At 44.5% G+C, this 12,048-nt stretch overlaps 1 protein-coding gene across 1 annotated transcript in view; it reads left to right on the forward strand.

Moving 5' to 3' along the window:
- The window catches only part of TMPRSS7 (transmembrane serine protease 7), a 37,732-nt gene that overhangs the window by 16,944 nt on the left and 8,740 nt on the right, over positions 1–12,048 (forward strand). Inside the window, exons 10-13 of the mRNA XM_070750153.1 lie at positions 1,495–1,602; positions 1,718–1,828; positions 2,092–2,208; positions 5,459–5,636. Coding sequence (XP_070606254.1) covers positions 1,495–1,602; positions 1,718–1,828; positions 2,092–2,208; positions 5,459–5,636 — 514 coding nt within the window. The remainder of the gene's footprint in view (positions 1–1,494; positions 1,603–1,717; positions 1,829–2,091; positions 2,209–5,458; positions 5,637–12,048) is intronic.

Below are 12,048 nucleotides of genomic sequence, written 5' to 3' on the forward strand. Positions count from 1 at the left end.
AAGAAATCCCACTGTTGCTCATTTTCATGGGAAGGACCACAATGAGGAAGAAGCATCTCTCAGTTTAAAATAGATAGATGATGACACATAGAAAAAAAAAAGATTGTCATGTCAGTCATGATCTTTTCCAGAACCCACTTGAGAACAGCTGCTGTAATAATACAGAATTGGTTTTATCTCTATCGGTGTACCCATAAAAAGATATGCAGTTTATTACTGAGTTTAGATTAGAGGATAGAAATGGTGATCAGAAATAGGTATTACGGTACTATACTTGGCCTACAGACATTTGCCTTGGACGGGAAATGAACACTCGGACACAAAGCTGGGTAAAATGGGTCACTTTATTAAATATTAACGAAAAAGACCTGCAGGGGTCGCTAAAAGGGGGCGGAGTTTCCTGAAACACAAACATGCTTGGGCAACTTAATGGGCGAACTCCATGCCGGGTCAGGGTGAGGCATGCCCCGCCTATACCCAGCCCGTAAGTCACGCCCAGCGTGTGGGAGGGCTCACCCTGCATGACCTGGAACCGGAAATGACGTGGGTGAGCCCCAAGGGCACCCCCTTCACAACGCTCCACCCGTGGAGGAAGCATGAGTTGTGTGACAGGGGTGCCAATCATCTTACAATAGATGCCCAAAGGAGAACATACAGTTGCTACTGATACCCTTTCCGCCCCGTTTTCTGCCATATAGTGACCATGTATAAATACATCCAATTGTTGAGTCAAAACCTATTTACATACAGATGGACCCCATAACCACAAATCCTTTTCCTCATCCAGGATGGAGTAGGCGAAAAAACAAACCCTAGCAAATGCTATAAGATTGCAAAAAATTCCTACTCAGCCCCAACCAGGCGACCTATAAAACACCCTGGATTGAGTGGAGGGTGAGTGGGTGTCCTGTTCTTGTGGCGAGCTCGGGGGGCAAGGGAAGCCGGGGGGGTGAGAGCCAGCCCTGATAAAGGGCGAATTCCCTGCCCCCGGCCTCCCAGAATGCCCGAGCGGCCACTGGGTTGTCAGGGGCGTTCCCACGCTACCGTGGGGAACGCCCCCAGCTGATAGGCAGTACCGAGTTGGTTCCCGCCATCGGCAACTGTCGGCTGGGCATTAAATCGCCCAGCCTCTCATTTCTTGGATACAAGTTCCATATAGCTTTTCTTGGCGTATATGTCATGAGGAAAGGTGAATTACAAATGAATCCTGAAAATAAGTACGCTTCAGCTTCTACTACTATGTCCTATCATCTCATTTTTACAGCAACTTCAAAGTAATATTGCTACAACTTTATTAAAAGGAAAATTTAGTAGCAAAGTTTCCACTTTGAAATTAATATAGTAGTGCTAGAGTACTATTTAAATCATCTTTATATTTGGGCTTATTTTCTTAAAGTTCCTGCTTGCTTTCTCATAACTTGAACTTTAGTATGAGAACAATAAGTTTATAGAAAGCCTGAAATCACAGTGTCCCCCCTCCCTTTTGCTTTTTAGCTTGTCCATTTGGATCTTTTGAATGCCAAAGTGGGTTATGTATCCAACAAATTCAGATTTGTGATGGAATCAATGACTGCTTTGATGAAAGCGACGAACTGTTTTGTGGTTAAGTATCTGCAGTATGCAACAATTAAAATATAGTAATAATTCTAGTTGTCTGCTTTTTTTTTGTATTGCTTATGCCAGTGATTTGTCACTTTTTTCCTTTGTTTTTTTTTAGACATACGCCCCCAAAATTGTAGTAGCAACTTCTTAACACAGCACCATTCTTTTATCTGTGATGGAATAAATAATTGTAAAGATGGTCAGGATGAATTACATTGCACAGAAAGTGAGTTTCATCCCAAAGACTATTAAATATATCTCATTCTGCATCCTGTTGCAGATTAGAAATTATATTTGTAGGCAAAGGTATCTATAATTGTGAGACATGTTGCTCTGGAGGATTCTTTCACAGATGGTGAAATGGTTTGTTTATTTATATTTAAATGTACACATTTATATCAAGGGTGAGTGGTATTTACAAAAAAAATATTCTTCAATGACTGTTCTGAGAAATGAGATTGTTTGAACATTACAGTTATTGGTTTTTAGGCATTCCCTGTACCAGCAATACTTTTAAATGCAACAATGGTATTTGCTTCAGGAAACAAAATGCCAGGTGTGATGGAATCTTGGATTGCCTTGATCAAAGTGATGAAAACAATTGTAGTAAGTATATTTGAAGGATATATACTGTATACCCGTATATTGATGATACAATATATATTCATTGCATTTTTGATCTAATCAACATTGTTTTTATAGAACATACATAACTTTTTCATATTGATTTCTTTTATTTACATTGGTAGGTTTGTCCATTAAGTTCTCGAATTGACCTTTTCAATTATTTTTTCATTATGATAAAACAGCTTTTAGCTTTCAACCTGGTATTCAAATTTATTTACTATTGGTTCTGTGTGTGTGGGCATGGCATGGCATAGTTTGGTGGGCATGGCAAAGGAAGGATACTGTAAAATCTCCATTCCTCCCCACTCGAGGGGAAGATTACTGCAAAATCCCTATTTTCTTCCACTCATCTGGGACGCAGAGAATAAATGTGGGGTGAGGCCAGGCAGAGGTGGTATTTACCGGTTATCTGAACTACTCAAAATTTCCACTACCAGTTCTCCATAACTGGTCAGAACCTGCTGAAACCGACCTCTTTTCATCTAAATAGAATAACAGTATTAGGAAAGTGATAAGACCGTGGAGGAGGGCCTTCTCTGTGGCTGCCCCGGCTCTATGGAACCAACTAATCCCCAATGTCTGTATTGCTCGCACCCTACTGGCCTTCCGTACGGCCATGAAAACTTGGCTTTGCCGGCAGGCCTGGGGGCCATGAATTGTACATCTTTCATGGTCAAACTGTATGAATGGTGTGTATGCATGTGATTATGATTGTTTTTTTTAAATAACAAATGGGTTTTTATTATGGTTTTTTAATTTTAGATATTACATTCAACTTCTTCTATTGCTTTGTATTTTTTGTATTTGTATTATATTGTTTTGTAAGCTGTCCTGAGTCCTTTGGGATTGGTGGCATAGAAGCTGAATGAATGAATGAATGAATGAATGAATGAATGAATGAATGAATGAGTAACTCGAATAATAATTAAAATGAATCAGATATGAAGATAAACTTTCCTTTATAAAACAGTTACCTGTTCACATAGAATTTTTCTGTATTTTCAAAGTATATATACTAGAGCAGTGATAGCAACAGCAGTAGCACTTAGACTAATATATCATTTTACACTCTTTTACAGCCCTATCTAGCCAGTTTATAGAGTCAGCATATTTCTCCCAACAATTTGGAGCCTCATTTTACCCACCTTGGAAGGATGGATCAATCTTGAGTCTGATGAGGTTTGAACTGCCAAATTGCAGTCAGCCAGCAGTCAGCAGAAGTAGCCTGGAGTACTGCACTTTAATCACTGTACCACTATGATTCTCAACATGAACCATATGATCCCAAGGGAAGCATGCAACATTTCAAGGAGACAACAGTTTAGAGCTGGATGTCCAACCTTGGCAACTTTAAGACTTGTGAACTTCAACTCTCAGAATTATCCAGCCAAATGAATTGAAATCTACAACTCTTAAAGTTGTCAAGGCTGGATAGCCCTGATTTAGATTAATTAACATTACAGATGATAAAGTGTTTTCCCCCCAGCTAATAAGCAGCTAACAGCAACAATGAGGGACATCACAATGATTAATGAGGCTCCGAAGATAGTGATAAACCAAAAAAAGGATGAGAATTCCTGTATTAGAGTATTGAAATGAAACGTGGCACATGTATTTTGCTCAGGGGTGAAATGTTCCTGATTCGGGTGGCTGGGCAGTCATTGTAGAGCCGGTAGCAATTGCAACACGAGGCTTCCCCTACCCACCCATGTTCTGTCGGGCTCTCTGGTAGACTCCTCCCAAAAATTCACAGGTACAAATTTCAGACACACACACGTTTGAAAATTCAAAACAATGTTCTTTATAATGAAAATTCACTTAAACCAAGCCCTCTTTTGGTATAGCAAAGAGCACTAGTCTCCAAACAAACTGGTAATTTGTACAAGCCCCTTATCAGTTCTGTGATACTTAGCTTGCAGCTGTGAGGCAATTCACAGCCCTTCTTCTTTCACAAAGTGAAACACACTTTGCTCTGGTTTAGTTTCAAAGTGGGGAAAACTCAGCACACAAAAGGTCAAAGTCAGTAAAGCAGTCACGAAACACAACGATCAGATAATCCTCCACAATGGCCAAACCCACAGGCTGCTATTTATAGCAGCCTCACTAATTACCACAGCCCCACCCAACCACAGGTGGCCTCATTTTGTTTGATAATAATCTCTCAGTTGTTGTTGCCTATGTATCACTCTACGCATGTGTGGCTGTATCATTAACTCTTGTTCTGAATCCAAGGAGGAGCTAGATAATTGATCTCCTTCTGAGCTGTCTGCCACACTCTCCTCCTCCCTGTCACTCATGTCTTCTTGGTCAGAGGAGCCTTCATCAGCAGATTCCACCGGGGACAAAACAGGCCTGCAACATGTGGATGTCTCTCCCACATCCACAGTCCTTGGGGCAGGAGCTGGGCCAGAGCTAACCACAACAACCCAGATGCCACATTTGGGTTCCTATACTGTCGACGCATGCACAAAGTGTTCTGTGCATGGGCAAAAGGTAAGAGAACCCAAATAGTGGTGTCCAGGCAAGTAGTGGAAGCCTCACGCTCCGATCACCAACTGGCTCTCCCAAACTGGGAGCATTTCACCCCTGATTTTGCTATGATATATTATTATGCATTAATTTTTTTCATAGATCTGCAGCTAGGTAGCTGTTTTCTACAAGATAAAACCATTTTCTAAAGTGTATAACTACTTTGCTAGGCAGTGGCTTTCTATAGAATTCTATCTCCTCACCCCCTTTGAATTACTAGTTCTCTAGCTATCCCACATTGCTGGAATGTGGATGGATAATGCTTAGAATATAGACCGATTACGTGTCCAATGCATCAGGGTTTACAGGCTGAGATTCCAGAATTGCTTGCTAAGCTAAGGTTTTGGAGCCCTTTTGAAACATGCAATTTTTAGTGAGACAAAGGATAAATAATTAAACTCATGGAGAGTAAAACTGGAGAGTAATGTCCATTTAATTTTAACTGATTATAATTTGTAGGAGCTTGGACTTTTTGTCTTGGCATAAAGTACTTCCTTGTCCTTTTCCCATCCTTCATAGACTCTGGCAAAGGTTAGCTCCTGCCATTAGTCTGAAAAATTGGATACCCTTCTGAATATGTTGTGTGGCATTCCCCAAAACAAATAAGATAGCAATTGATTCAGTTTAAATAAGTAAAACCAGTTGCTAGTGTGGTTCTGCTAGGCAAAAACCATGCTTAATTGTTACATTCTTTCAAAAGGTTGTGGCAGTAGTAAATACAGCAACACTGACAACCGAATTGTGGGGGGTTCTGAGACCCACGAAGGAGAATGGCCCTGGCAAGCCAGCTTGCATTTTGCTGGAGTTGCTTATTGTGGAGCCTCTGTGATATCAAAGGAGTGGCTTCTCTCTGCCGCCCATTGTTTTCAGGGGAACAGGTAAGTAGATACAATTATTATAATTTAGAGATCTTTCTTTAATACCATGTCACACATGTGATCTCTTGTAGAGCACAATGGGTATATTGTTTTTCCCTTAATCGGCAACAGTCAACCATACAATGCAATCATAACATTACCAACATCCAATTATAAAACTAGTTTAATAAGCAGTGCATAAGATTGTCCTGTTCTTGGCATTTTAATACAGTGATACCTTGTCTTACAAACTTAATTGGTTTCAGGACGAGGTTCTTAAGGTGAAAGGTTTGTAAGACGAAACATTGTTTCCCATAGGAATCAATGGAAAAGCGATTAATGCGTGCAAGCCCAAAATTCACCCCTTCTGCCAGCCGAAGTGCCCGTTTTTGCGCTGCTGGCATTCCCCTGAGGGAGCATCAGTGAAATCGCAGCATTGCAAAAACACTGAAGTCCTCAAAACCCCACCTCTGGACCTCTGTGTTTTTGCGATGCTGCGATTTCACTGAGGCTCCCCTCGCTGGGAAACCCCACCTCCGGACTTCCGTTGCTAGAGAAGCACCTGTTTTTGCGCTCCTGGGATTCCCCTGCAGCATCACAAAAACACGGAAGTCGGGAGGTGGGGTTTCCCAGCGAGGGAAGCCTCAGGGGAATCCCAGCAGCACAAAAATGGGTGCTTCGCTGGCAACGGAAGTCCGGAGGTGGGGCATCCCAGCGGCGGCAGTGTGTTTGTAAGGTGAAAATAGTTTGTAAGAAGAGACAAAAAAATCTTAAACCCCGGGTTTGTATCTCGAAAAGTTTGTATGACGAGGCGTTTGTAAGACGAGGTATCACTGTATCTCCCTTTCCTAGGGCTGTCTATCTCCTGGATGCAAAAATCCAGATAGCCACTTGATGAGAGCAAATATGGAAAATGTTAACTACCATATTTTTGAGAGTATAAGATGCATCTCTCCCCCAAAAGAGGCTGAAATTTGGGGTTTGTCTTATTTATTATCTATTTATTATTAATTAGATTTGTATGCCGCCCCTCTCCGCAGACTCGGGGCGTCTTATACTCTGAATGTAGCTTTTTTCGAAGCTTTTGTTCAGCCCTAATAAGGCGCTAGCAAGTGAAGCGGTCTTCGGCACTTTGCCTGCTTTCCTCATTGCTGTTCTCTCCGATGATCAGCTTTGCTTTAGAACCTGTTTTTCAGCTTAATGAGGTGCTAGCAAGTGAAGCGATCTTGCAGGCTCTGTCTGCTTTTCTTATTCGTGCTCCCTCCCAGGATCAGTTGTGCTTTAGAAGCTCTTTTTCAACCCTAATGAGGCACTAATGGGTGAAGCGATCTTCTGCGCTTCGACTGCTTTTCTCATTGCTTTTCTCACCAATGATCAGCTGTGCTTTAGAAGCTGTTTTTTTATCCCCATCCAGGGGATAAAAAGCACGCATGCATGCTCAAAGCCAGTGAACTAATGCACTGCAGCTGACCAGGCTAAGGAGGCTAGCAAATGAATACCTGGTAGGCAGAATCCCCCCCCCCCTTATTTTCCACCCCAAAAGCTAAGATGTGTCTTATACTCCAGTGCATCTTATACACTGAAAAATACAGTACTTGTTGCCATCTAGTGGTTGTACAGATTTTTGAAGCCTGGATGTGATGGTCATAACTCTTCCACAGTTGTAAGTTCAATGTAGCTCATGGGTTATTTAGCTTTAGTGCAAATAGAAGGGTTCCCTTCTCCCATATACCAGATTCACTGTTACAATGGCAAATATTTTTTAAAAAAGACAAGGGCATCAAGAACCACAACTGAATGCAATCATGTATTTTAACCCTGAAAGTTTGTGTAGCTAATAAATCAATATATGACCCCCTTTTTCCCAATGTGAAAAACACATCACACAAGCATAACTGCAATACAAATGAGTACAATAACACTGTATACATCTGTATACATTCAAGGGTATTCTTGTACACACTCAAATCCATGAACAGACATATAACTTGCACACAAAAACTTTCCCACATATCAATATTTGTCAAACATCTTTGATATTTTCCTATTTTCTTACTCATTTGCTAAAACAAATTTCAAATTTCAATAAGTGTTTGTTCCTGCAAGGCTAAAGGCCTACAGAGTCTTGATTGTGTACTGAAAGCACTCCATTATCACAGGCCTTAGTATAAAAGGACTTTCTAGAGCAGGGGTCTCCAACCTTGGCAAATTTAAGATTTATGGTCTTCAACTCCAAGAATTCCTCAGCTACCCCTGTTCTAGAGAATCAGCAGGGTAAGTCCAACTGTCACGTAGGAAGACAAATAGTACATTGGGCGCAAACCAAATGCTTCCCCAAAGATCTTAAGTGGAAGTTGCAACTTCTAATTAGTTCTCTAATTGCTTAGTTACTTAGAAACAGGAGAGAACTCTTCAAGTTGTCCAAGTCTCAATTTCCCTGTTTCTTTTTCCTTAGAAAGTCTCCCTCCCCTCTTTTTTTCTTGTTCCTACTTCCTCTCCCCTCAGTTGCACTTTCTCCTGAAGCAGCTAGATATGGATTGAAAGCTCTCCAAAAATTGTATTGTATTCTTAGTATTTCAGTTAACTTGTGTAGCAGTTTTGGTACAACAGTAGTAACTTAAAGTGGAATAATCTCTATCTCCTACTTAATTTCATTTAAATTATTTCTTGGGTTGCTTCTGCAACTTGGGGTGGCTAAGAATAACTAAAACAGAGGTGAGATCCTTCCGGTTAGCACCGATGGTGCCGTCACAGAGGCAGTTCTGTCAGGGCCAGAGTGTGGATGCCACCATTGTGTGATTTTTTTGGAGGGGGAGAGGATTTGGTTTTTTGCTTGTTTTTGTGCATTCGCAGAAGCCAAGTTTTCTGCACCGTGAATGCACCACCATTTTGTTTGTATTTTGCTTTTTTATGCATTACTTTTGCTTTTTCTTGCTTCATGCGGGGAAACTGAGTTTTCAACACTGTGCATTGTGCCGCCATCTTATTTTTTGCTCTCTCTTTTTGCTTGGTTTTTTTTCTGTACATGCGGAGAAGCTGTGGCGAGATAATTTAGAACCCACCCCTGAACTAAAAACATAACTGTAAGCTAAAAATAATCACAATACTGTAATGTTAATACAATGCAGTTGAGATTCTCAAGAATTTCCCATTCTTCAACTACACAGTGCTACAATTGGTTCACTTGATGTGCTAGTTCAATGCTTGAGGGAAAAACCATATTTTTCAATCTTTTCAGTACACTGACAGGGTTGAGGCCATCCAGGTCTTAGGGGGATGATATTCTGTAGAGCAGGCACAGATATTGAAGCTAATTTCATTCTCCATTCCTTTTAGCTGTCACACAGCCTATTTTTATAGTAAATATGGACTTAGAACCTTTCTGGAATAATGTTAGTCTACAATAATGCTAAAGTTTGTTCCGAAGAATAAAGCACAAGCATTGAAAATACTTTTCAAAACTACATTTAACCACTTGCCTCTTCTCTAGTTAGAGAGAAAGAGAAAGAGGGAATGAGAGAGAGAGAGAGATGGAGAGAAAGAGGGGGGAGAGAGAGAGAGAGGGAGGTGATTCCCCCCTAAGTGAAGGAAAATAAACAAGAACTGTTTCTTAACCTATTCGGAATATCGCCGGCTGACTTACCGGCCCCACGGCGCTGTTGCGGAAGGGCCGGGCAGACTCGGACCCTTCCGATGGCGGCCGCCATCTTGTTTTCGGCCGAAATCTCGCGAGGCGAGATTTCGGCCGAGAATGCCCTTCCCACGTGGCCGGGCATGACGTCGGGTCCGGGCGGGGCCTGCTGGCCCTATTTAAGGGACAGCAGGCCGGGAAGAAAGCCTGTTCGCCCGGACCTGATGCTAAGAGCAGACACTCGGCTGTCTGCTCTTGGAGCCTTTCGGCGGCCGCGTGAGGCGGCCGTCATTTCGGGCCTCGTTAGAGGCTTGGGGCACTGCTCGTCGCTCGCTTCGCCCATCCGAGGCTGCCGGTCTGCACATTTTCAAGGAGTCTTGGGCAGCAACGGGCTTGCGGCAGGAGTCCCGCGTGAGGCCCCCACCCCCACCCCACGTAACAGGCGGCCACGTGTTGCAGTCGCCATTTTGAGAGCCTCATCGGAGGCTCGGGGAACGGTTTGGGGGCTTCGGGTCCGGCGGGAAGGCCGTTTGGCTGTTGCCCCCCCCTATTTTGGGGGGGGATCCTTCTGGTAGCCCCCTTGGGGACGTTGGGGGCTAGGGTGGGGGCTTGCGTGTGCGGCCCCTCCCGGTTCGTGGCCCCCAAAAAACAATAACAAATAAAACACAACATAAAATAAAAAAGGAGGACGGTTGGGCCCTCGGTGGCAGCTTCATGCTGCTGCGCTGCCTGTTTGGGCAGAGGCCTTTTGCTGCCCTCTTGGGGCCTGGGGGCCCCAGTTCCCTCAGGTGTAAATTAAGAACCATGGCACATATTAATCATACTCCTAATGAGACTGATGATGGTTGGAACGATGTCATATATTTGGGCAAGCATGGACATAGGCAGGAAAAGACCTATTGGTCCCTCTAGTCTGCCCTTGTTCTGTTTCTGTATTTTGTCTTGGGATGGCTGTATGTTTGTCCCAGGCATGTTTGAACGCTGTTGCTGTGGATTCAGCTACTGGGTCTGCGGGAAGTTTGTTCCAGGCCTTTACTATTTCAGTAAATCATGGACAAACTTCATTACAGCTATTATTTAACTTAATCAGGCCAGGAAAATATTAACAAGGGAGATCAGAGCAGCAAACAGGAACTGCTCTGAATATATCCTAAGATTTTTATTAATATTGCTTCTTCATGGCTTATTTGGCCCCTATGACAATCATTATGTGTTGTACCACATGATTCTTGACAAATGTATATTTCATTTATGTACCTTGAGAGCATATGCACCAAGACAAATTCCTTGTGTGTCCAATCACACTTGGCCAAGAAAATTCTATTCTATGGCGTTTTTTCGGGGGGGTGGGGGACTCCTAACCAGGTTTGCCCTCCCCCCCCCGGCTCCTAGTGCGAGAGCACAGGCCCCTGGGGCAGCTTTTGCCGGGGCCTGGTGCTTTGGGGGCAGGGGGTTTGACCGCCAACCCTGGCCAGAGGGCCTCCGCCCCTTTTGATGGCTTACCCGTCGGGGCCAGGGAGATTGGGCAAGGGGGCCACCACAGGGTGGGACCCTTTCGCTGCATTGTCCTGGGCTTGCGGCAGAGGGACTTGTTTCCCCCCTTTTTGTATGTATAGCCATGCGTGCGGGAAGGCGGGGCTCCCATGCCGCTGCAATGTACCCCTGCCCTGAAAGGGCAAGCCCCACCTACGGGGGGGGGGGGGAAACTGGGCCCAGCCCATTTAATTATAACAACAACTACAACAACAACAATGGGGTTGGTTGATGGACGACCACCCCTGCTCGAGAGCGGCCGCTCTCTTGCTAGGTTTCTCTAAGGGATTCGGGATCCCTTACATGGGGGGTTCGAGCAGGCCTTTCGGTTCAACAACCTCCGGTTGGTTGTGGGACATAACGGCCTGTTCGGTCCGGGACAGCATAAGAGGTGGCCATGGGGAGGGGCCTTGGGCCCTTCCCGGAGCCGCCCTTCATGAATCTTGGGGTCTCCCCATTCAGGGGGGTCCCCTGATAGGTGGGTGATGAATCTAGGTTGATTCACCACTCGTTTTTCTTAAAAGGGAGTCAGTGAAGGTTTTCGTTCCTGACGAACTTTGTTTGGCCGGCTTCGCATCCTTGGAGGCGGTCGTGGCCATGGTAATGCAGTGTGGGGATGGAGCCCTTATGGATAAATGCGACATTAAGTCAGCATCCCGGCTCTTCCCTATGCACCCGGACGGCTTCGCGCTGTTGGGCTTCCATTTCATGGGTGTTTTTAAGTGATCGGGGGTTTTACCCACGGGTGGCTCCCTCTCATGCTCTCTTTTGGGAGAGCTCGAGCACCTTCTTGGAGTGGGCGCTCAAGGGGCGCAGCGGCCCGGGCTCGGCGTTCACTACCTTGAGGGTTTCTTGGTGGCGGGGACTCCGCGTGCAGAGCACTGCTTTGCTCCAATGCGGGTCTTCGAAGCCCTTTGCGCTCTGTTGGGGGTGCCTTTAGCCTCTACGGGGACCGAGGGCCCCGCCACCGGGATTACCTTCCTCGGTATTGAATTGGACTCAGAGGTGCAATCTTCTAGTTTGCCCCTGGTCAAGTTGGCACAAATCAGGGATCACCTTGGTATGGTTCTGCGGCTGCGGGAAGGTCACTCTTCGGCAGCTCCGGGACCTAGCTGGGATACTTCATTTTGCCCGCCGGGTCGTGGTGCCGGGCAGGGTTTTTTCTAGGTGGTTATGTACTGCGATGAAGGGGCTCTGTTTGCCCCATTATCGTACCCGCTTATGTGCAGGGGTCAGGGCTGACCTCTGCGTGTGGCGGAGTTCTTAAAA

The sequence above is a fragment of the Erythrolamprus reginae genome, chromosome 4 (genome assembly GCF_031021105.1).
Source record: "Erythrolamprus reginae isolate rEryReg1 chromosome 4, rEryReg1.hap1, whole genome shotgun sequence".
Classification (NCBI taxonomy): Eukaryota; Metazoa; Chordata; class Lepidosauria; order Squamata; family Dipsadidae; genus Erythrolamprus; species Erythrolamprus reginae.